Here is a 26,749-nt window from a genome sequence, read left to right on the forward strand (position 1 = left end):
GATGTTGGTCGGCGAGGCCTGGCACGAGGTCGGAGTTCCAAAACATTCCAAAGGTGTTGTGCAGGATTCAGATCACGACTCTGTGCATGTCAGTCGATTACAAGGATGTTATTGCCGTGTAACCACTCCGCCACAGGCCGTGCACCACGAACAGGTATCCGATCGTGTTGAAAGATGCAATCGCCATCCCTGAATTGCTCTTCAACAGTGGGCACTACACACGCTGGCAGATGACGTTCACCCTGCATCGCTATAGCCACACCCTGCCATCGGATAGCCACCTTGTTTACCGTGATTCGTCACTCCACACAAAGTTTTTCCACTGTTCAGTCGTCCAGAGTTTACGCTCCTTACACCAAGCAAGGCATCGTTTGGCGTGTACCGGCGTGATGTGTGGCTTACGAGCTAACGTCTTCAACTGTTGGCGGTCTCAGTCAGTCAACAGACGCGATCGGCCTGTAGGCTCTTGCACTGTGCGTGTCCCTTCACGTTTACAAGTCACTATCACATCGGCAACAGTGGACCTATGGATGTTTATGAGTGTGAGGATCTCGCGTACAGACGTATGACACAAGTGACACCCAATCACCTGACCACGTGAGTTATGCAGAGCGCCCCATTCTGCTCTCTCGCACAATGTCCAATGACTACTGAGGTCGCTGATACGGAGTATTGAGGGAGGACATAGAAGCAATTCAGAGGAGGGCTGCTAGATTTGTTACTGGTAGGTTTGATAATCACGCGAGTGTTATGGAAATGCTTCAGGAACACGGGTTGGAGTCTCTGGAGGAAAGGAGGCGTCCTTTTCGTGAATCGCTACTGAGGAAATTTAGAGAACCAGCATTTGAGGCTGAATGTGGTGCAATTTTACTGCCGCCAACTTATATTTCACGGAAAGACCACAAAAATAAGATAAGAGAAATTAGGGCTCGTACAGAGGTATATAGGCAGTCATTTTTCCCTCGTTCTGTTTGAGAGTGCAACAGGGAGAGAAGATGCTAGTTGTGGTACAGGGTACCCTCCGCCACGCCCCGTATGCTGGATTGCGGAGTATGTATGTAGATGTAGATGTACCTGGCAGTAGGTGGCAGCAAAGTGCACCTAATATGAAAAACTGTGTTTTTGGGGGTGTCCAGAAACTTTTGATCACAAAGCGTAGGTGTCCAGAAACTTTTTTGTCATGTACTGATGGAAAAAATCACGATACCAAGAAAAAGTTCTGCGACATACACCAAAGTTAGTAGGTGTGCTTCTCCATCTGAACGATGATGTCTTATTCAAATTTCGCGCCAGTCGCGTAAGATTGGCGCTAGTAGATCCACTATCAGTATGCAACTCAGTATTGCTCTAAATATACGCTTTAACGGTGGTGAGCGTTACTCACCTCTAAGACTGGAAGCGGTGAATCGATATCAGCCAAGAATGCCTTTAAGGCGACAAACACGCCATTATCAACACCTCACTGCGATTCAACAAGATCGCGCAACAGGAATACGAGAAGCCACACGATCCCTCTGTGATATTGTAGAAAGATTTGGGAGGAATGTAGCTGCTGTATATGAATGCTGGCAGTAATGGTCAACAGAATATATGGTCGCAAGAAGACCGTACTCCGAACGGCCACGTGGCACTACCGTTTCAGCGTATAATTCTCGCACACCGTACTGGATCTGCAGCAGTAATTTGAGCTGCAGTTGGCACCAGAATGACACAACAAACTGTTACAAGTCAGTTATTTGACGACCTGGGAGCCAGACGCCCGTAGAATGCATTCCACTGAACCAAAACAACAGCCATTTCCGATTTCAGTGGTGTCACGCGGGAGCTCATTGCAGGGCAGGATGGACGTCTGTTGTGTTTTGTGATGAGAGTAGGTTGTGCTCGGTGCGAGTGATGGCCGCGTGTTGATTAGGGGGAGGTTAGTTGAATACCTGCAACCAAACTGTGTGCTTGTTAGACACACTGCCCCTACACCTTGAGTTACGGTCTGCGGCGCTATTTAGTAAGACAGCAGGAGCATTCTGACTGCAAATTTGTACGTCAGTCTGGTGATCGGACCTGTTGTGTTGGCATTCCTCAACAACATTGCAACGGGCGTATTCCAACAGGATAACGCTCGCCCATACAGCACTGTTGTAACTCAAGTGCTCTACAGACTGCCGACGTGCTGTCTTGGCCTGCTCGATCACTATACCTTCTCGAATGGAATACAAACGGGACGTCATCGGACAGCAACTCCAGAGTCATCCAGAAACAGCATTAATAGCCCCAGTATTGACCGACCAAGTGCAACAGCCATGGGAGTCCATCCCGCAAACTGACATCCAGCACCTGTACAACACAACGCATGCACGTTTGCAAACAGCAGTCAACAGTCTGGTCCTTACATAGGTTGTTAATGTACCAGTATTTCACCTTTGCAATAGCTTTCATCAACATAAATTATCTCCCGCTTACATTAAGCTGTCATCTTACAATGTTATTCACTTAAATATGTTATCGAGACAAATGTATTCCACAAATGTCATTATTTTACATTAATTATTTTTTAGCGTTGCGACATTTTTGCATCAGTGTATACTGAAATTGGACTTTGATATATGTGCCATCTTGGACTACCAGGAAAAGGTTAACTGGGAGTTAACAAGGTGTCAGAAGGATAGGATGCAGTGTAACTGGCTATGCCCAAGTTGACAGATGAACAGAAAAAGAATCCCGTGATGTTTGAATACTCCATTAGTAGTGTAGCGCTTGACACAGTCACGTCAATTAAATATTTGGGCGTAACATTGCAGAGCGATATGAAGTGGGACAAGCATGTAATGGCAGTTGTGGGGAAGGCGGATAATCGTCTTCGGTTCATTGGTAGAATTTTGGGAAGATGTGGTTAATCTGTAAAGGAGGCCGCTTATAAAACACTAATACGACCTATTCTTGAGTACTGCTCGAGCGTTTGGGATCCCTGTCAGGTCGGATTGAGGGAGGACATATAAGCAATTCAGAGGCGGGCTGCTAGATGCGTTAGTGGTAGGTTTGATCATCACGCGTGTGTTACGGAAATGCTTCAGGAACTTGGGTGAGAGTCTCTGGAGGAAAGGAGGCGTTCTTTTCGTGAATCGCTACTGAGGGAATTTAGACAACCAGCATTTGAGGCAGACTGCAGTATAATTTTACTTTCACGGAAAAACCAGAAAGGTAAGGGAAGAGAGATTAGGGCTCATATAGAGGCATATAGGCAGTCATTTTTCCCTCGTTCTGTTTGAGAGTGGAACAGGGAGAGAAGAAGCTAGTTGTGGTGCGAGGTACCCTCCGCCACGCACCGTATAGTGGATTGTGGAGTATGTATGTAGATGTAGATGTAGGTAGGGGGCGGTTGTTATAGTGGTGCAGGTAGTGAGGTATGTCAGTGGCTCGGTGGGATGCTTCCTGTAGTTGGTGGTAGGTATAACGTCGGTGTCCCGTGTCCGCAGCCACCACATCCCGGTGCGGCTGAGCGACAAGCCGAAGGTGCAGCAGACGCGGCTGCAGCGCGCCACCTGGCTGGGCAACTCGACGGCGCTGCTGCTGGTGGCCGACAACGACCTGTACCTGCGGCCCGCGCCCATCTCCGACCTCGACGTGCGGCTCACCGACACCGGCCAGCCCGGCGTCTTCTACAACGGCGTCCCAGACTGGCTCTACCAGGGTGAGTGCCGGAGCGCCGTCTCTCTGCCCACCGCGTAGCGCTCACATCTTTCTCTTTCCAGCCTAGTGACGGCCGATACCTACATTTCCTCCCCCCCCCCCCCCCAACTCCAGCCCAGGTTGCGGCTCCATTCCCACTACCGAATACCTCTGCATAGTTGGGTACCAGTGGAGCGTCTCTGGCACTAATAAAACATTGCCAGTTATTTATTAAGCAGTTTCCAGTCGTCTTGTTCCACACCGGCCTTATACCGATGCCTCATTAAGCTGCGTGTTGGATTTCTGCCACCGGCTGCCGAGTCATCTCCTCGTCTGGAGGCCCATGTGAATGGTCTAGTACGAGCAGCTCAAGTGTGCTCGACCCCAAGCCAAATTGTTTGCTGATTCCTGCTGACCCATCCGCGGAAGGACGACGGTTCAATCCCGCTTCTGGCCATCCTGATTTAGGTTTTCCGTGATTTCGCTAAATCGCTCCAGGAAAATGCCGGGATGGTTCCTTTGAAAGGGCACGGCCGTCTTCTTTCTCCGTCCTTCCCTAATCCGATAAGACCGATGACCTCGCTGTGTGGTCTCCTCCCCCAAACAACCCAACCCACCCCAACCCATCCGCAATGTGGCGTTGTCGGAAGTTGTGTGGTCGGGCAATCTCCTTCCTACCTGTCTGGTAGGTTTCAGCACACGGAGGCGCCTAGGTGTTAAACAGGAACGTGGACCCCACAGGACCCTGCTGCCGGTTTCCACGCTGAAATTCGGTGCTACAGCACTCCACGTGTGGTGTTTTTGCATGACACGACAGCTTCTCCATCAGCAGTGGTAGGTGGCGAACAGTATGAAGTTCATCAGGCAAAGACCGTTCTGGAGTATCTAGGACATGGATTCGCTACAATATCGTAATAATGAAATCGAGTGCTATTACTGTGAATGGCATCGATCGCAATGATCAACTCCTTGAGAGCTCGAGAGATCGAGTATTTAAAGGGAGTTAACGTGAGAGTATGACACGAAGCTCAATTCGTAATGACTGTATGTGTCCTCCTTATTCGGCTATAATCGCTTAACAGGCTCTTAACTGCTGTATAGGCGGCCGAAGACTTCCGGCATAAGAAGTCAGCCTCATTCTGCCAAAGGCCTTGTCAAAGAGGGCGGAGGAGCGGATAGAGGTTCAGGGCACTCTCTTGTCCTAGGGGTGGGAAATTGCCCCTAAAGGCGGAAGAATCAGCAATGATCAACGACATGAGGATGCAGAAGGCAATGGAAACCACTGCGTTAAAGACACGTAACGTGTATCCACAGGACATGTGGCCTGTAGTTGAAGAAGTGTCATGATGAGCTCTCTATTGGCAAAATATTCCTGAATAGTCCCCCCTTCGGATCTCCGGGAGGGGACTGTCAAGGGGGAGGTACCATGACAAAAAGATTGAATAATCATCGTTAGGATAATGTTCTACGAGCCCGGGCGTGGAATGTCAGAAGCCTGAACGTGATAGGGAAACTAGAAAATCTGAAAAGGGAAATGCAAAGGCTCAATCTAGATATAGTAGGGGTCAGTGAAGTGAAGTGGAAGGAAGACAAGGATTTCTGGTCAGATGAGTATCGGGTAATATCAACAGCAGCAGAAAATGGTATAACAGGTGTAGGATTCATGATCAATAGGAAGTTAGGGCAGAGGGTGTATTACTGTGAACAGTTCAGTGACCGGGTTGTTCTAATCAGAATCGACAGCAGACCAACACCAACAACGATAGTTCAGGTATACATGCCGACGTCGCAAGCTGAAGATGAACAGATAGAGAAAGTGTATGAGGATACTGAAAGGGTAATGCAGTATGTAAAGGGGGACGAAAATCTAACAGTCATAGGCTACTGGAATGCAGTTGTAGGGGAAGGAGTAGAAGAAAAGGTTACAAGAGAATATGGCCTTGGGACAAGGAATGAAAGAGGAGAAAGACTAATTGAGTTCTGTAACAAGTTTCAGCTAGTAATAGCGAATACCCGGTTCAAGAATCACAAGAGGAGGAGGTATACTTGGAAAAGGCCGGGAGATACGGGAAGATTTCAATTAGATTACATCATGGTCAGACAGAGATTCCGAAATCAGATACTGGATTGAAAGGCGTACCCAGGAGCAGATATAGACGCAGATCACAATATAGTAGTCATGAAGAGTAGGCTGAAGTTCAAGACATTAGTCAGGAAGAATCAATACGCTAAGAAGTGGGATACGGAAGTTCTAAGGAATGACGAGATACGTTTGAAGTTCTCTAACGCTATAGGTACAGCAATAAGGAATAGCGCAGTAGGCAACACAGTTGAAGAGGAATGGACGTCTCTAAAAAGGGCCATCACAGAAGTTGGGAAGGAAAACATAGGTACAAAGAAGGTAGCTGCGAGGAAACCACGAGTAACAGAAGAAATACTGTAGTTGATTGATGAAAGGAGGAAGTACAAACATGTTCCGGGAAAATCAAGAATACTGAAATACAAGTCGCTGAGGAGTGAAATAAATAGGAAGTGCAGGGAAGCTAAGACGAAATGGCTGCAGGAAAAATGTGAAGACATCGAAAAAGATATAATTGTCGGAAGGACAGACTCAGCATACAGGAAAGTCAAAACAACCTTTGGTGACATTAAAAGCAACGGTGGTAACATTAAGAGTGCAACGGGAATTCCACTGTTAAATGCAGAGGAGAGAGCTGATAGGTGGAAAGAATACATTGAAAGCCTCTATGAGGGTGAAGATTTGTCTGATGTGATAGAAGAAGAAACAGGAGTCGATTTAGAAGAGATAGGGGATCCAGTATTAGAATCGGAATTTAAAATAGCTTTGGAGGACTTACGGTCAAATAAGGCAGAAGGGATAGATAACATTCCATCAGAATTTCTAAAATCATTAGGGGAAGTGGCAACAAAACGACTATTCACGTTGGTGTGTAGAATCTATGAGTCTGGCGACATACCATCTGACTTTCGGAAAAGCATCATCCACACAATTCCGAAGACGGCAAGAGCTGACAAGTGCGAGAATTATCGCACAATCAGCTTAACAGCATATGCATCGAAGCTGCTTACAAGAATAACATACAGAAGAATGGAAAAGAAAATTGAGAATGAGCTAGGTGACGATCAGTTTGGCTTTAGGAAAAGTAAAGGCACGAGAGAGGCAATTCTGACGTTACGGCTAATAATGGAAGCAAGGCTAAAGAAAAATCAAGACACATTCATAGGATTTGTCGACCTGGAAAAAGCGTTCGACAATATACAATGGTGCAAGCTGTTCAAGATTCTGAAAAAAGTAGGGGTAAGCCATAGGGAGAGACGGGTCATATACAATATGTATAACAACCAAGAGGGAATAATAAGAGTGGGCAATCAAGAACGAAGTGCTCGTATTAAAAAGGGAGTAAGACAAGGCTGTAGCCTTTCGCCCCTACTCTTCAATCTGTACATCGAGGAAGCAATGATGGAAATAAAAGGAAGTTTCAGGAGTGGAATTAAAATACAAGGTGATAGGATATCAGTGATACGATTCGCTGATGACATTGCTATCCTGAGTGAAAGTGAAGAACAATTAAATGATCTGCTGAACAGAATGAACAGTTTAATGAGTACACAGTATGGTTTGAGAGTAAATCGGAGAAAGACGAAGGTAATGGGAAGTAGTAGAAATAAGAACAGCGAGAAACTTAACATCAGGATTGATGGTCACGAAGTCAATGAAGTTAAGGAATTCTGCTACCTAGGCAGTAAAATAACCAATGACGGACGGAGCAAGGAGGACATCAAAAGCAGACTCGCTATGGCAAAAAAGGCATTTATGGCCAATAGAAGTCTACTAATATCAAATACCGGCCTTAATTTGAGGAAGAAATTTCTGAGGATGTACGTCTGGAGTACAGCATTGTATGGTAGTGAAACATGGACTGTGGGAAAACCGGAACAGAAGAGAATCGAAGCATTTGAGATGTGGTGTTATAGACGAATGTTGAAAATTAGGTGGACTGATAAGGTAAGGAATGAGGAGGTTCTACGCAGAATCGGAGAGGAAAGGAATATGTGGAAAACATTGATAAGGAGAAGGGACATGGTGATAGGACATCTGCTAAGACATGAGGGAATGACTTCCATGGTACTAGAGGAAGCTATAGAGGGCAAAAACTGTAGAGGAAGACAGAGATTGGAATACGTCAAGCAAATAATTGAGGACGTAGGTTGCAAGTGCGAATCTGAGATGAAGAGGTTAGCACAGGAAAGGAATTCGTGGTGGGCCGCATCAAACCAGTCAGTAGACTGATGACCAAAAGAAAAAGAAAAAAGGTTTTTTGATACTGGTTCTCACGAAATAGGTACAGTTTCCTTCGACATCTCGTACGAGAAACCGAATACCCGTGTCACGTTTCCATTCGTTTTCTGTCTTATGCCATTTTGTGCTGAGTTCGTCCCCTCTCTCACACCGCGGCCTGACCCACTTTCGACGTACCGCCTATGTCCTGGTTCTGTATCTGTCTCTGGCGTGACTGCACTTTGCTTGTATCAAGGCAAATGAGCTGTAATAAGTTTTTATGATTTTCAACCCCTTACTATTATGTGCTGTAATGCCACCGCGCTTCCCGCCGTATGGACACGCTAACCATCACGTTGTGTTCAGCCTGTCTATCCCCAGTACTCCTCCACACGTAGACCAACATCACAACTCCCACATGCTTGCACAAATCATTTCTCACTAAATAAACACTCGACTCCAATAATAATTAACTTATCACTAATGAACAGTTTTTTAGTAAACCACCAGAAATTCAAAACTAGTCTTTTATTGTGGAACCATAGTAAAGCTTTATCACGAAATAAGAACGGAGATTATGACGAACCAGTTGTCCAAATGTTCCATTTATTGGACAATGAGATCATGTCATCCATTAACATACTGTGTTAAATAAATCAGATATCTGCGCAATGGGCGTGTGACATTCTCCGTACTGATACCAAATTAGCCACTGTATTGCTAATTGTACAAATGTATAATTTTTAATATCTTGGAGTATTTCAGAACTAGTTGAATGTAAACACCATAGTTAAAGGCCATCCCTCACCCTTACCCCCACCCCTTTCCCTCCGGCCATGTGGAGTTCGAGAACAAAAACACCAGTGAAGCAAATAACCGAAGTACTTGAAGAGAAGAACAGTTACGTATATTTCCGAACAGACTTCTGTATCTAGAGATGAACTGTGTACATTCTACAGGAACAAACATGTGAAACAATATTTCCTCTTGCCCACCCCTTCTTGGTGCCAGAGTTACAGTAAACCATTCTAGTTTTGTAAGTAGGGCAGCAGTAATGGTAAACGGTAGCTACTGTTGTTGTACTGACGCAGGACAGGATCATCAGTTAACCGAGAGACTCAGTAAACAACGTAACAGTCTAATACTGAATATTTAGTTTGTTCCCTAGCGTCGTCTCTTATCTCATTAACTAACCAGTTACGAACGTACCTCAGTCACAGGAATTGGCCTTGAGACGTGGAAACGTATTGTTTTACATTTTTGTTTTTGTCGCTATAGATTAGATGACCTTCAGTGCGAAGACTGGTTTGATGCCATTCTCCACCCGAAACTATCCTGCACAAGTATCTTCATCTCTGCACAGGTACAGCAACGTACTTCCACTGCAACTTGAATACTTTGTCTTGTTTCCCTCAAAATCATTAACCTCCTCCTCCTCCCCCCCCCCCCCCCACCACCATCACTAACCACAGTTCCGTACATTACGAAATAAACGATTCCTTTATGTCTCCGAATAAATATAGTCAACCGAGCCCTTCTTTTAGTCACTTGTGCCGTAATTTCTTTTCTCCACAATTTGTTTCAGTACTTCTACACTAGTTATCCAATCCACCCATTCAATCTTCAGCATTTATCAGCAGAATCACATTTGAAAAGCTTCTAAATCACTTTGTGCTTGTATTATTTGCCGACCACGTATGACTTTCGTACAAAGCTATACTCCTGACACCGAACGAGGTGGCGCAGTGGTTAGCACACTGGACTCGCATTCGGGAGGACAACGGTTCAATCCCGTCTCCAGCCATCCTGATTTAGGTTTTCCGTGATTTCCCTAAATCGTTTCAGGCAAATGCCGGGGTGGTTCCTTTGAAAGGGCACTGCCGGTTTTCTTCCCTATCCTTCCCTAATCCGAGCTTGTGCTCCGTCTCTAATGACCTCGTTGTCGACGGGACGTTAAAAAAGAACACACACACACTATACTCCTGACAAATAGCTTCAGAAAAGGCTTCCTAACACTCGAATCTATATTCTATGTTAACAAATTTTCATACACACTTTGTTTTTATTCTCTTTGTGCATTTCATATCCATTTTACTTCAATCATCATCACCTTGGTCTCCAAATGGCAAAACTTATTTACTAATTTTGGTGTCGCAAATGTGTGTGTTCAAATGAGTGTGAGTTCTTAAGGGAGCAAACTGCAGAGGTCATCGGTCCCTAGACTTGCACACTACTTCAACTAACTTAAACTAACATATGCTAAGAACAACACGCACACACCCATGCCCGAGGGAGGACTCGAACCTCCGGCGGGAGGGGCCGCGCAGTCCGTGACATGGCGCCTTAAACCGCGCGGCCACTCTGCGCGGGTTTTGGTGTCTCATCCCTAATCTAATTCCCCCAGCGTCCCCTGATTTAATTCAACTACATTCCATTGCCTTTGTGTTACGCTTATTGATGTTAATGTTACAACCTCTTTTCGAGACACTATCCATTCCGTTCCACTGCTTTTCCAAGTACAGGGGTGTTATAATTTGAATTACACTACTTGACAAACGAGTGTCCGCGGGACAATAAAACTTCGTGAAAATATTTGTGAGGATATGCGGCAGGGATGTAACGAATGAACCATTGAAGGAAACGCGTTTTAATTTCCACAAGAGCGGCTAACATTTCTAAACTGGGAACCATGTTTACGTTCCAGGTTACAAACGTTTCTCAGTGTCAGGACCGCCTGCACCCCCGACAGGCTGGAACCGCACCGGAAATTGATTGCTCTACCGATACCCGAAACATCTCAGGTCGTGACAAAACTTGTGCAATGTTTGGAGGTCGCACGTTGCGCCCAGCATTCTGAACCATGGTAAAAATAATATCTTCAACAATTTGTTGCAAAATTGGCCGCCGGCCTCTCCCACGAGGTATTGTCAAATGGCCAATTAATTCGAACTTCCGATCATGTACTTCAGCCCCGGTGCTGAAAGAGGACCTCTCTGTATTCCTTCAAAGCTCCCACATTCGCGAAGAGCAGTAGCACTGTTGCTGTTGTTCCCATGAAACATCTTTACGAGTAAAGTCCTGCTCACCTTGTCCAGACCCATGTTGACTGTCTGCAGCTGCAATGCACACTGACGCTCGTGTTTAAACCACTCGTACCAGTGTCGCAAATCCTGCAGCGCTCAGTAAACTGAGGTGACAAAAGTAATGGGATGGCGATATGCACTTATACAGACGGCGGTTGTAGCGCATACACAAGGAATAAAACGGCTGTTCATTGCCATTTGCACTCAGGTGAGTCATTCATAACGGTTTCCGACCTGTATAGCCACACGACGGGAATTAACAGGTTTTGAACGAGGAACAGTAGTTGGAGCTAGGTACATGCGACATTTCACTTCGAGAATCATTAGGGAATTCGGCATTCCGAAATCCACAGTGTTCAGAGTATGCCGAGAATTCCAAATTTCAGGCAGCACCTCTCACCACCGATGGTCGTCCCTTAACGACCGAAAGCATCGGCGTTTGCGAACAGGCAAGCAACACTGCGTGAAATAACCGCAGAAATTAGTGTGCCGTATACGACGAACATACCCGTTAGGACACTGCGAAGAAATTTGACGTTAATGGTCTATGGAAGAAGACGCCTGACGTGAGTGCCTTAGCCAACAGCAAATCATCGCCTGCAGCGCCTCTCCTGGTCTGACCTTAACGGTTGGACCCTAGGCTAGTGCAAAACCTGGTTGGATGAGTCCCGATTTCAGTAGGTTAAAGTTAATGATAGGGTTCGAGTGGTAGGGGGAAAATTTCACGAAGCCAAGGATCCAGATTGTCAACAAGGCGCTGTGCAAGCAGGTGGCGGCTCCACAAAGGTGTGGGCTGTGCATACATGGAATCGGCTTGGTCCTCTGGTCCAACTGAACCGATCATTGACTGGAAATCGTTATGTTCGGCTGCCTGAAGATCATTTGCAGCCATTCATGGACTTCATGTCTCCAAACAACGATGGAATTGTTACGGATGACAATGTACCATGTGACTGGGCCACAATTGTTCACGATAGATTTGAAGAACATTCTGGACAGTTGTAGCGAACGATTTGGCCACCTACATCGTCCAACATCAGTCTTGTACAATATTTATGGAACGTAATCAAAATCATGTATCGGCAACACCTTCGCAAATATGGACGGCTATAGAGGCAGCGTGTCTCAATATTTCCGAAGACTTCCAGCGACTTGTGGAGCCAATGCCACGTCGAGGCTATTCCGGGCATAAAGGGGTCGGACACGATATTGGGAGGTATCCCATGACATTTGTCACCTCAGTGTGTGAACGTCAATTCTACAAAGATGGGTGTCCATGCGGTAAATAGTTTTCCGTCTGCATTGGCTCAAGTAGTGAAAGTTTAATTATCACCATCCTGGCCCTTATCGTGTCTGACACAATTGCAATGTCATCGTAAAACCTTGAATTCTTTCTTTCTTCTATCCAAATGTGTCTTAGAGTTGGCAGCATTGAAAGCAGTTCGCTTTTTTTTTTTTAGATATTTGGACTATACCTTCGTTGTCTGGCCTCATAAGATTGAGTGCTCGCACAGCTGTTCAGAACATTTGAATTCAATCGAACAGAATATTCGCTTCACTAAAGAGCTGGAAAAGGATGGCTGACCTTCCTACCTTCATGTTCAGGTCAGGAGGAAGTTTGATTGAACGATTGGACATGCCTTTTATAGGAAGGCAACTCAAATGATTTGTTTCTTCAGGCTGATAGTTGTCCACGTACGATTCAGCATTCTGTGGAAACGCAGTGTGTAAGACGTGTCTCGAACACAGTTTAAAACTTGAACCCTTAAAGTCTGCAAGACGGAGGTCTTAGCTTAAATTATGCTTTGAATCCTGCTCTTTTCTTGGTCAAGCAACAGAGGAACAGAAGTAACGCTACTTGCTCACCCACTGTTAATGTTTATTATCGATGACTTCTTATGTTGGTCATTATCGACTGTGTGGTGATAGTAGCTGTTTACGGTGTGTACGTTTTCATTCTGTATATGCCTTATTGTCTTTTGTGGTAGTCGTGTCCCACCTACGAAAGATTAAAATGTTCTTTCACGTCACTCTCTCATTGCATTTGTGCCTTGAAAATGGCGGGATGTGCACTTGCCGGAACACCGGTGGTTGCCTCAGACAGCACTCTGTGCATTCCCGTTAGTCGTTTGAACACGTTATACGCCGGGAGGAGTTCAGGTTTCACATCGTTATTAACTCCCGTGGTGGGGCATTGCGAGCTCCATATTGTTCATCCGCGGATACTTGTGAAGTCACCTAAAAAGCTGAAGACAGATGTGAGTCAGTAGAATAATCACTGCAGACAAGATGTCGCTTTTTACGTGAGTGCCTGTGGAAGACGCTGATATTAGCTCATTCATTACATTGTTTTAGGCATTTCAGGTGGTGCTACTACGGGTGCATGATCTTTAGTGCCCTGAACATTGCACTAGCCTGTGTCACTGACTTGGTCCATATCAGCGAGCTGGGAGATTGGATGAGGATATAAATATATAAACTACGGACAGTCGGACGGCACAAATAGAATATTAAGTGGTTGGAAACCAGATTAGCAAATAGTGCAAACTACTTTTTTGTATTATCGTCAAGGTAAACACGAGATTACAAGTAGAATCACACAAGTCAAGCACAGATCTGCATCAGACATTGAAAATGCAACAGTAGAATTATGAGTCTTACAAAAGAGCAACTGCGCTAAGTTTAGCTGGAAAGCTGAAGTCCAGATCTAGTGCCATATTGGCTCACAAAAAACGATTACCAACAACAAAGCCGTCCGGGGTGGCCGAGCCGTTCTAGGCGCTACAGTCCGGAACCGCGCGACCGCTACGGTCGCAGGTTCGAATCCTGCCTCGGGCATGGGTGTGTGTGATGTCTTTAAGTTACTTAGGTTTAAGTAATTCTAAGTTCAAGGTGACTGATGACCTCAGAAGTTAAGTCCCATAGTGCTCAGAGCCATTATGAACCAACAACAAAAATACAAGGTGTTTCCGTAGGAGCGTGCAAAAGCGTAACAGGACACAGGGAATGCTTCACTGAACAATTTGAAATAGGGAGCCTGGGGTCGGAGAAGCCAGCTTAAGGAGATATGGAAGTAAACTTGTCTACCGCTTTGTTTAGGCTTACTGTTTTCCAGCTTATGTATAACTAAGATACCCGTACTGTACTGTTTATATACATCTACATTCCTTATGTCCAGCAAGCAAACAACAAGGTCGAGCCTGGTTAGCAAAAAGCTATGAGACAGGTATTGTTCACTTTACTTGTTGATAACGTGGCTCTGTTGTACCGTATTTACATTGTCCCTTGACAGAATGTGCTATGAATTAACGACAAACCCATTCATTACTCAGTGATATTCAGAGACTTTCGGCACAATTCGATGGAGCAGTACCAGTACAATATTTCCTGGTAGTTGGATTGGAAGGGGACGTCCTATTCCATGACCTGCGAGGTCACCTGACCTGAATTTCCTCGATTATTTCCTATGGGGATATCTAGTCATTTGTGTGTGAGACCCAAGTGGATACGGAGATTGAGTTGGTGGCCACAATTGTAGCTGCCTGTAACGTGATTCGAAACAAATCTCGGATATTTGTCTGAGTGCGTCTGAAGCTTGTTTGGCAATATCATGCTTGAATTGAAGTTGATGGCCGTCAGTTTCGGCACATTAGATATAGTAGAAACGACACGTTCATTGTGTCAGCTATGGTATTTCCAGTTAACTAACGTAAATAAAAATAAGGGGTAATGTGATTCTATTCCTATTATCTCCTTAAGCTGGCTTCTCTGATCCCAGGTTCCCTAAATTGTTCAGTGAAGCATCCTCTATGTCCTGTTTTGCAAGCTCTTATGAAAACACCCTGTATAACTAACCCCCAGTTAGGCGTGAGTTTTAATATTAGTCATTATACCTGAAGAGATTGAAGGGGAAGCCCAATGCACATCGATGCACAGGGATTTTTCCTTCACTTACTGGTTATTCTCAGTTGAGTATATATACAGCGTAGGAACAGTGGTATTCACTCTAGGTGTTCAAAAATTTTTAAATTCAAGTATATGTGAGAGTGCGAATTAATAGCATGTGCTGTAAAATAGTTACGCTTTTCAACAAATTTATACAACTTTAGCAAGTTTCATTAATAATAACAATAATAATAATAATAATAATAATAATAATATACATAATTTGTCTGAATAAAGGAAGAATTTCTTATGTCGAATTTTCTTATTTTGCACATTATTAAGGACAGTTTATGGCAAGAACGATATAATGTTTAAGCTTTCACTACTCACCGTTTCGCATTTTTGCGTAAGTGTGCGCTTCCGTGCTTTTTAATTTTTTTCGGACAAATGTTCAAGATCCGCAATTCGTGTATTACTTAATGAGTTAACTTCTGGGCTGAAAATCAGATATTCTTCCGTTGCATCCACACAACTTACGCTTATTATACACCTATTTGTTAGACTGAAGGCCATAGATGTTAAGTCCCGTAGTGCTCAGAGCCACTTCTTTGTTAATTGTTCGCTTGTAGTCACGCTTATTTGATTTCATCACTTCCTCAGACAATGGATCTGGTCTGGAATGCCCTAGTCTGTTGAGGCTAACTTTTCCTGGTAACTTTCTTTCCTGTTAGCGCTTAATATAGGTTCAACACAATTTATGTTGACACTCCACAGGAAAGCTCATTGCTGCATGGCAAACAATCAACTTCAAATACAAACTGCTGTTTGCGGGAATGATTAAATTCAAATAGTTCTACCTACCAACAAGGTCACTTGACTAGAATACAAATGAGGCTCTGAGTATTCTAATAGCCAAAAGCACACCGTCATCGAACCCCTATATTTAAGTAATTATCAGAGAAACCAGTGAGACACCTTTTCGTGAATGTTCAGATACACATGCAATGTGGAACTACGCTAGTGATAAACCTGACCCACCATATGATCGACAGATGTCAGAGGCATAAACATATGCTACTACAGTCTCACAATCGATGACGATGTGCTTTAAGGTTCTCAGCGCCTCAAATGGATTACTCTATGATACAATCCAAAACATAATGTACTATATCTCATTCATAATCCCACAAAACAGATTTTTCTGTCAGCATAACTACAATATATACTGACGTCCAATGTAATTTTACTATATAGTGAGTGAATTCGCATATCTTGCAGTGTGCTACCGCCTATCGGGATTTATGCAAGCCAATGTAGAGAAGCCTGGCTCTCAGCGCTATGGGACGTAACATCTGAGGTCATTAGTCCCCTAGCACTTAGAAGTACTTAAACCTAACTAACCTTAGGGCATCACACACATCCATGCCCGAGGCAGGATTCGAACCTGCGACCGTAGCTGTCACGCGGTTCCGGACTGTAGTGCCTAGAACCGATCGGCCACAGCGGCTGGCATAAAACTCTGCTGCAGTGTGCTACCACCTGGTGGCATTGATGCAAACTTGTAGTTCAGTGGTAAGGAGTAGCAGTGCATGAACTGAACGGTGCACATTGTTTATCAAATCCCTATTTATTTGGCCCGTAAAAAAATTACGTCACGCCAGCTGCGCATGTGCAGAAGCTCCTTCAAACGTGCACAAGTTAAGGAGTGCTCGCGACGCTGATGCCAAGTTTCACCGTGTCTAGACGACCAATATGTAGCATATCGCTGTAGATTTAGTGCCGTGTACTTCAGTTTATTGTATCTACATTACGTTTTAATATACTCAAAGGAAAACAACCAATAAATCTGCAAGGTGTCAAAAGTTAGGGTATTCACGTGCTCTTGAGCTCTTACACAGCAGCCGCCACTGCTGACCAGGAAAATATAATGTGCACTGTAAGATACGCAATCGAACGTACATTATCCACTCCAGGTGCAGATGTAAACTTAACGTACACGTAATATTTTTCGGGCCAATTATATTTTGTTCGCCCTGTACAACACGCGGTACTTCAGTCTACCAGATTTTATAAAATTTGATTGTATATCATTTTTATTATAAATATATGTACATATTCAAAACAACAACATGAACAAAGTGAATCAGCTCTGTGCGCGATACTTGCCATTTATTAACATTTTATGGTTCTGCACGCTGGGCAAACCGGACCCCACCGACTTCTGGAGTTAGCTGTTCCCCTCGTATGCCGCGATGCCCTCAATGTTAACTGCTGAAAGAGCAGCGACCAAAGATCGCTTTACACTGCGACTGACTGTCGTATCACAGAACTTAGGGTGCGATTGATCTACTTGCCATAATCATGCAGAGTCATAATGTCATCGAGTTTCGACTTGTGCTGGGGGAAGGATGTGAGGAATGATGAAAACTTTTGGGACACGTGGCCTCCGTGAGTGTTCTGCGCTTTCCGATTTTCTTCACAGTTTTAGAAACTGAATATGTGCACATGGACATAAATTTCCTAGAACTGTACATCGTAATTGTAAACAAAAAAAGAAAAACAAATTCGTCTTTGTAGATCCGTGAACTCTTCCAAACATATAACAGTTGCAGCCTATTCGTGTTAGAGTGGAGTCCAGGTAAGTGCACGGTCGCTGGTTCGAATCTCGATACTAACAGTGTTTGTTTTTTTTTAATTTAAATTCCGTCTTTATTAACAAATATAAATGTTAATTAAGAAATATTGAATACTAATTGTTGTAGGAAAATAATAGATTTGTATTTTCAGTTACTGGATTTATCAAAATAAATTAATATTTTATACAGGCATGCAAAATGTCTTGTTTTTGAACTGTTAAACTAGCTTTTTTTACATTAAAAATATCATTCAATCTTTATAAATAGAATAGTATTTCATTTATGTTTGACGTTTCGCATTTTTGCATCACGTTTTAATTTATTATGAGTAGTGCTAGCCGACCTTAGTGGCCGTGCGGTTCTAGGCGCTGCAGTCTGGAACCGAGCGACCGCTACGGTCGCAGGTTTGAGTCCTGACTCCCTGGCATGGATGTTTGTGATGTCCTTAGGTTAGTTAGGTTTAATTAGTTCTAAGTTCTAGGCGACTGATGACCTCAGAAATTAAGTCGCATAGTGCTTAAAGCCATTTGAACCATTTGAATTTGAATCCTCGTGATGACTGGGTGTTGTGTGCTGTCCTTAGGTTACTTAGGTTTAAGTAGTTCTAAGTACTAGGGGACTGATGACCACGGATGTTAAGTCCCATAGTGCTCAGAGCCATTTGAACCATTTTTGAATTTGAATACTGCCATTTTCATGCAGTTAGTAATGAAATTAGAAACGAAAATATATTTTTTTTACAAAAAAATATGACTCGTTACTTGTTATCTAACATTCGTAAAGGTTGAAATATATTTAAATTGCATAGAAGTTAAAAACACGCTGTTACATACTAGTTTCGAATCAGCGGACGCATAATTTCCAATGCTTTACGGTAAAAATTCAGCTACCGACGACTTTGTTTATAGCTAGCAAAAGTTGTTTTACTAAACAGCACTAGAAAATCCTCTGATTTTGTGAGTTGATTTTTTCGAGTTTTTTGATAACTGCGTCGTACTGTTTCAAGGAACTGCTGTCCGGGCACTGTGATTCAAATTAGGGAATGAAAACATTAGTACGATCACTGCGTCGTTACAAGGCGTGCTGGAATTCCATGCTTAGGGACCAGAGTGCAGTGTCACATCACTGGGCCTCCCCCAGTTGGCTCTCTGTGGGTGACACACTGTATATGCTCCGACATGGTGCCAAATCGGGCGCGATTACAGTAGTGCTGGCGCCAGCAGCTCCCTCACAGTTGCAGTGGACTTGGCGCGGCCCCGTCGCTAGTCTTGCTCGACCAATCATATAACGCGATTTTGTATACAGAGAGCTCCAGAAAAATGCAGACACGCTTTGATAGTCGATAATAATGGAACAAAATAACATACCATTACAATTCTTGCCCGGGAGGAGAGTTATTTTGGTGTGTTCAAAGTGACCCACCACTAGCAGGCATAGAACGTGGATGCCGCTGAACTGTAGACCGAACTACGGCTGTCAGTTCTGTTGGCATGATAGCTGCACAGGACGCCTCGATGGTTTCTCGGAGCTCGTTAAGTATAGGTGGCTTCTGTTGATTAACTTCACTTTCAAGGTTTCCATAGGTAGAAGTCAAGAGGTGTAAGTCTGGAGACCGTGGTGGATACTCAGCAGCTCCTCTTCGACCTATCCATCGTCCAGGTAGATTTTCATCCAAGTATGCTCCGATATCTCTGTGGTAGTAACGAGGAGCGCCATCTTGTTGTAGGTAAAATCTTTTATTTCCAAACGCCTCTCGGATGGCAGGTAAAACCGATGTTTGCATCGTATGAAGATAACCTCGCCAGTTACGCTACCTTCAAAGAAGAATGGGTCAATCAAACCGCGAGATGACAGACCACACCGCACATTAACACCCGGTCGATAAACACGTTTGTTCAAGTGAACGTGAGGTATTCAGGAGACCAGTAAATGCAGTTGTGGTGGTATACGGTACCGTTGAGTTTGAATAGCGCCTTTTCAGACCAGATAGCCAGGCCAGCAAACTGTTCATCCTCGCGAAGCGTGTCTTCAAACCACTCGCAGTACTCCAGCCTTCGGTCCGTGTCGTCCCCGTTCATAGCGTACAGCGGTCGTGAAACGTATACTTTCCACTTTGCAGCCTTCACAACCATCGTTCGGTAGATCGGCTCACTCCGCTTTCATGTGCAAACCTGCTTCACAGATTTTTGAGGTGACCTAGCAAAATGTTGCAACGCAGCAGCGCTGGAAACTGGACTGGTTGATGTTTTTGCTCTGCCAAACCTCTCCTTACAAACATCACGAACAGTAGCGTCGGCTTCAAATGTATCCAGAATACGATAAATTGTTGTACGTGTTGGTCGCTGAGTTCGACACATTACAACATTGCCATTGTACTTCCATTATGTTTTCGTACTTCCAATACTACTTAAATATAGCTTTGCGTTGCTCAAACGACAACCTCATTTCATTCAGTCATCTGCTGGAAAACGCGTGCCAAGAAACATTGAGAAAACAATGGATTACGGCACCGAGCAAAATTGCAACAATGTGTCATTTTCTCCCAAAGACATTAAAAAATGGTTCAAATGGCTCTGACCACTATGGCACTTAACATCTGAGGTCATCAGTCTCCTAGAACTTAGAACTACTTAAACCTAACTAACCTAAGGACATCACACACATCCATGCTCGAGGCAGGATTCAAACGTGCGACCGTAGCGGTCGCGCGGTTCCAGACTGAAGCGGCTAGAACCACTCGGCCACACCGGCCGGCCAAAGACATTAACTGCCAAAGAGTGTGTACTCTTTTCTAGACCCCTCCGTACATCTTAATGGCAACGCCGCAGTTCAAAAATGGTTCAAATCGCTCTGACCACTATGGGACTTAACTTCTGAGGTCATCAGTCACCTAGAACTTAGAACTACTGAAACCTAAGGAAATCACACACATGCATGCCCGAGGCAGGATTCAAACCTGCGACCGTAGCGGTCGCGCAGTTCCAGACTGAAGCGCCTAGAACCGCTCGGTCACCCCGGCCGGCGCCTCCGCAGTGTTGTAGCTGTTGAAACCTGGCAGTAGTACTGCCAGCTGTTAGGGAACTTCTTCTGCCGACTCTACTAAACAGGTTTACAGGTAGTTCAGGACACACTGAGAGACTCTATTCCACTCACGAGCATCTGAATTAACGAGAGATACTGTGTTGAATAGCGGGTGCTACAGTCGCCACAGCGAATGGAATAGTTTGTCTGGCATGCGACTGGGATATCAATACCACTTGCATTCGCCATAAGAGCGACATTTGAGCACAGCGTGGGCAAGACGCGTGATATCAGTAGACTGTTGCGGCTATTTCGTGATTGTGTGAGGCGTAGGACATTCCAATCCCGAGATCGTGAAGATCCCTTGTTTTTAACGCTCCCCCACTATGAAGTTATTTGGGGAAGCTGTTCAGTTATTCGGGGAAAATCCCAACCTCCAGCATCAAACTGTCGTTGGCTGCGATTTGTTGATCCCTGGGGTAGTCTCTGACCATCGCGTATTGCAACAGTGGGGCAGCGCCAACCCATTCCTGGTCAGCAACAGGTGAGCCACTGCTCGAACGTTCGGAATTCCCTCCTGGCTACACGGTGGGAGCAACACGTGTGACTCTGTGCACCGAACGTCACGCGACACACAGATTACGAGTGGTGCTACAGCACTGCCTTCCCATGCGGAAAGTTTCGTAAGAGTTCCCTTGCACTAAAGCATTTATTATCTCACGCAAGCAATTTGCTGATGTAATATACAATAGAATTTAAAAGAAAATGGAAGATCTGCTAGGTGGCGAGGAATCTGGCTTTAGGATAACTAAATTCGCCAGAAAGGCAGTTCACATCTACATTCTGCGAACCACTGTGAAACGCATGGCAGGGGACACGTCCCTTTGTAATACTTATTAGGGCTTTGGAACGCGGGAAAAGCTCAATACCTTAAACGCCTATGTCCGTGCTGTGGTTGGTCTGATAGGTAGTGAGTTGTAGTATGTTCCTAGATTCATCACGTTTCGTTCTGGATACTTTCTAAGTACGTAATTTTCATGAGATAGTTTGCGTCTATCTTAAAGCGTCTGTCAGTTCAGTTCTTTGAGCATCTTCGTGGAACTCTGCCATAGTCGAAAATACCTCTGACCATTTGTTCTTCCTTTTGTTTACCTTTTTTATGTCCCCTGTTACTCCTATTTGGTGTGAGTCCTACACATCTGGCTAATTTTCTAAGATGTGTCGCACCAATGTTCTTTCACGCTGTCTGGTTTCTAGACTGATTGCGTTTCCCTAGTATTCTACCAGTGAAGTGCCGTCTGCCACCTGCTTTACCCACGACTGATCCCATACGCTCATTCCATTCCATATCCTCAAAGAGCCTTACACCCAGTATTTGTAGGAGTTGGCCGGTTCCAACAGTGACTCATTTATATTATAGTCATAGTATACTATGTGTTTTCGTATTGTGAAGTGCACAACTTGACATTTCTGAATATTTAAAGCTAGTTGCCAATCACTGCATCACTTTCAATTCTTAACGAGATGTAACTGAATATTGTGCAGCTTCTTTGAGACGGTTCTTCATCATAGATAACTGCATCATCTGCGAAGTGTCCGAATTTACTGTTTATATTGTCCGCAAGGTCATTAATGAACATGAAGTGCAAGGGTTCACACACACCTTCCTCGGACACACCGAAAGTTATTTCTACACTTGTCGATGGTTCTCCGTTCAAAACGACATGCTGTGTCCTCCCAACCAAAAAATATTCAATCCAGTGCAATGATTTTCTGAATTCGAGAGCTATTGCATGTACCTGATTGCCTTGAACCATTGCTTTCAGTAAGTCCCTTGAGCAACGAGTGAGTTAGATTTCAAATGACGAATGTTTTCGTCATGGTTGGTATGAAGAGATCATTCTGGTGGAGATAGCGTATTAAGTTTGAGATCATACTAGGTTCAAAATCCTCACAAAATCCATTGTAAGATGCAGGGAAAAATGGATAATAACTCGTTTCTACGAGAACCAAGAGGGCACAATAAGACAGTACTCGGATTAAAAATGACACAAGGCAAAGACACAACCTTTCTCTCCTACTGTTATCACGGAAGAAGAACTGACGCAAATAAAGGAAAGTACCTTCAGTAGGATTAAAATTCAGGGTGAAACAGACAAAAAGTGTCTGTCGTCTGTGGAGGTGACGATGCATTATAAGACTGATGAATGGAATTAACAATTTAATGAGCACAGAATTTGGGTTGGAAACAAGCCACAGAAATATTAAAGTAATGAGGAGCAAAAAAATGAGATTAGTGAACTTAACATCAAAGTTGCGACCATGTAGTAGACCAAATGGAGTAATTCTATAACTCAGGAAGCAAATAAAGGAAACAAGGAAATATAATAAGCAGATTAGCAAGAAAAACACGGCTTTCTCGCTAAAATAAGTTGCTAGTATCGCAGGCCTTAATTTCGGAGCGACATTTCTGTAAATGTGTAATTAGAGCACAGTATTGTGTGCAAGTGAATTACTGTCTGCGGGAAAACTGGGAAATCATAGTTTTGAGGTGTGTTTTTATAGATGCCTATTGCCAATTAATGGAACTGATAAGATAAGATAAATAATGAGGGTTTCTGCAGAATTGGCGAGGAAAGGAATGTGTGTGAAAGACTGACTCGAAGAAGGGGCAAGATGGTAAGATATGTGTTAAGTGATCGAAGAATAACTTTCACGGTACTAGAGGGAGCAGTAGATGCGTAAAATTATAGAGAAAGACAGAGATCAGAATGTATCCAAAATAGGTGGGCGAAGGCATGAAGTGTGATTGCTGTTCTGAGAAGAAGAGTTGGTACAGGAAAGGAAATTGTGGCAGGCTGCATCAAATAACTAAAAAGAGACTGATGACACGAAAATAAATATGGGCACACACTTATGACGGGGTACGAGTACATCCAAAACCGTATCTCGCTTACCTAACGGAAACATGGGATGAACTGGACACTGCTGTGTCCGTAGTTGGCATAAGGGGCCATGTCCAGCTAAGAACACTCCAAAGAGAAGGGGACAGGAGAAGTTGTATAGTGAGACGGGGTGGATAAGATAAACAAAGGGGGGCGGGGGGGGGGGGGGGTGAGAAAGAAACGAGCACAATGGGAGAATGAAATGGGCATAGAGAGTGCGAGGAGGGGATCGACAAAGAAAGGAGAAAAGGAAACGGTCAAATATCAAATAGATGGGGAGGAAGGGGAATGTAGGAGTCAGAGGGAAGTTTCATACCCCTTCTTAGTATTAACCCGCTATACTTATACGACGTGACGTCGTCAAGAATTTCATCACCAACCTTATAATTACATTCCCTCGCGCTCTTTCTCTTTATTACACTCTTTGTCGTACGCTTATTCATATTTAAAGGGAGTTATCATTCATTACATTAAGTGCAAATTTTGCCCACGTCTTTCTGCAATTTTTACGATAGTCCAGTGGCGATGCTACCCTGTACACTGCATGGCATTGTCAGCGAACAATTTTATAGTGCTGCTTGTCGTTTGTACACTGAATGGCTAAAGAAACTGGTACAACTGTCTAATATCGTGTACGGCCCCCGCAAGTCCCGCAGCATGACATTGTATGGGCTCAAATAATGTCTGAAATAGTGCTGGAAGAAATTTTCACCATGAATCCTGTAGGTCTGTCCGTAAATCCGTACGATTATGAGAGGATGGCGATCTCTTCTGAACAACACATTCCAAGGCATCTCAGATATGCTCGATAATGTATGGAGACTCTGATGACCAGCGGAAGTTTTTAAACTCAGAAAGGTGTTCCTGGAGCCACTCTGTAGCAATTCTGAACGTGTGGGGTGTCGCACTGTCCTGCTTGAAGTTCCCAAGTCTATCGCAATGCACAAAAAAAAAAGTGTGTGGAATCTTACGGGATTTAACTGCTAAGGTCATCAGTCCCTAAGCTTAGATTCTACTTAACCTGAATTACCCTGAGAACAAACACACAGACCCATGACCGAGGAAGGACTCGAACCTCCGCTGAGACCAGCCGCACAGTCGGAATGCACAATGGGCATTTATAGATGCAGGTTATCAGACACGATGCTTACGTACGTGTCACCTGTCAGAGTAAAATCTAGACCCGTCAGGGATCCCATATCATTCCAAATGTTTACATATGGCTGCATTTGAATATGCATGCCTATACCAGTTGCTTTGGCGCTTCAGTATAATAGATGTTTTATGTATATTTAAAACATTAGAAGTCCTAGTAAGCCTTGTTGGATCTCACCCAGAGCCCAGTGTTGCTTTTGGTTCTGCTGGCCATTCGGCTGTCCAATATAACGTACTGGGTTCTATCAAGAAAATATAATTTGAGCCTTAACTTATCAGCGAAGGTACCCTGCGTCCTCGTATCTTGGTTAGTAGTCGACGATGCGTAAGTGTGTAACGCCTTTTGGAAATCTATGAAGATGGAATCCACTTGCTCAGCTGCAATTATTTTTGCAAGACATATATTGTAATATTCCTTCCCATATTAGAATGAAGCAAAATTAAACTTCAAACATAGAAATGCGTAAGTTATTTATACATATTCGTTAAAGAAATGCGTAAGTTATTTATACATATTCGCGTTTCTTGCCCCATTTATTTAATATTTGGAAGAAATAATTACAGTACAAAAAGAAACCTTTTCACTTACGTTTCACTCTCTTTCCATCTAATGTGGTTTATTACGTGTTGTTTGAAACACATATCTGTCCCTTTCCCATGGTTTATGAACGTCAAAACAGCTTTTCGTAACTCTTCATCACTCAAGTGGAACAAAATAAACATGTTCAGATGAAACGGAATAAATTTAGAAAGAGATCAGACTTAATATATTTACGACTTGAAAGTAAAAAACAGACTAAGAGCCAACATAGCAACTTTACAAAACGAAAAGAAAGTACAATTCCGGAATGAATTTTCACTATACAGCGGAATGTGCGCTGATATGAAACTTCGTGGCAGATTAAAACTGTATGAAGGACTGGGAATCGAACCCACAGGGTGTGGCTAACCCTTTCTTCCATAAGTCTTAGGCCTGCGAGTTTTGGCGGTAGAACTTCATTGAGGTTTGGAATGTTGGAGATGAGGTACTGGCAGAAGTAGAGCTGTAAAGGCGAGCCGTAAAAGTGCTTGCAAAGCTCAGTCGGTAGAGCATATGCCCGAGAAAGACAAAGGCCCTTGTTCGAGTCCCGGTACGCCTCACAGTTTTAATCTGCCAGTACGTCTCATGAACTGATGTTGTTTATATGACATGCGGAACTGCAGTTGGCTGGCAAGTGACGTATTACAGCTACATCTACATGGATACACTGCAAATCACATTTAAGTGCCTGGCAGAGGGTTCATCGTATTAGCAATCTTGCATTTCCCGCAAGAATGTTCGAGAAATAGAAACTTTTCAATTACAATAATTTTCTAATTTTTTCATTAATTTTGATGAGAGTGTACATTTACAGAAGCCAGAAAATAAAAGTTACAAGAATATATACGGTCCATTCACACTAATGTGACCACATGTCAAAAGCCTGAATAACCACCTTTTGGAAATGGACTGCTGCGATACGTGCAGGAAGAGAGTCAGTGACGTTGTGGGAGGTACGAAGAGGGATGTCGAGCCATGCTGACTTCAGTTCCGTGGCCATCTGCTCTAGGATTCTTGGTTGAGGATGAATCGCGCTTACAAGCTGATCGGGATCGTCCCACAGATTATCAATTAGGTTTCAATCGGTGGGTGTGATGGCCAGTGGAGTACGCCGTACGCATCCTAGTGCTCTTAGAACCAAATGCGTGTACATTGCGAGGTGTATGACACGTTGCATTGTCCTGCTGGTAGATGGCATTGTGCATGGCCTTGGTCACCAAGGATAGACGCATACTTCTGTTGATCCATTCTGTGTTCCAGAATGACGAGATCACCCAGGGAATGCCACGAGAATACTCCCCAGACCATCACGCTCCCTCCTCCGGCCTTCAGCCTTCGACCGATTGTTGCAGGGTGTCCCCTTTCAGCCGTTTCACGTCGTGCGCCCCTACAGCCATCTGCCCTACAGAGCATTAAAACGTGATTCATCTCAAAATTACACCTGTTGTCACTCTGTGGACGTCCAGTTGCGGTACTAGGGT

The 26,749-nt window shown here is 44.0% G+C and overlaps 1 protein-coding gene across 5 annotated transcripts in view; it reads left to right on the forward strand.

Annotated features, from left to right (window-relative positions):
- The window catches only part of LOC126272339 (inactive dipeptidyl peptidase 10), a 1,336,959-nt gene that overhangs the window by 1,112,779 nt on the left and 197,431 nt on the right, over nucleotides 1-26,749 (forward strand). For all 5 annotated transcript variants that reach the window (XM_049975128.1, XM_049975129.1, XM_049975132.1 and 2 more), the window contains exon 8: nucleotides 3,471-3,685. In XM_049975128.1, the coding sequence (XP_049831085.1) occupies nucleotides 3,471-3,685 (215 nt within the window). The remainder of the gene's footprint in view (nucleotides 1-3,470; nucleotides 3,686-26,749) is intronic.

This window comes from Schistocerca gregaria, chromosome 5 (genome assembly GCF_023897955.1).
Source record: "Schistocerca gregaria isolate iqSchGreg1 chromosome 5, iqSchGreg1.2, whole genome shotgun sequence".
Lineage (NCBI taxonomy): Eukaryota > Metazoa > Arthropoda > Insecta > Orthoptera > Acrididae > Schistocerca > Schistocerca gregaria.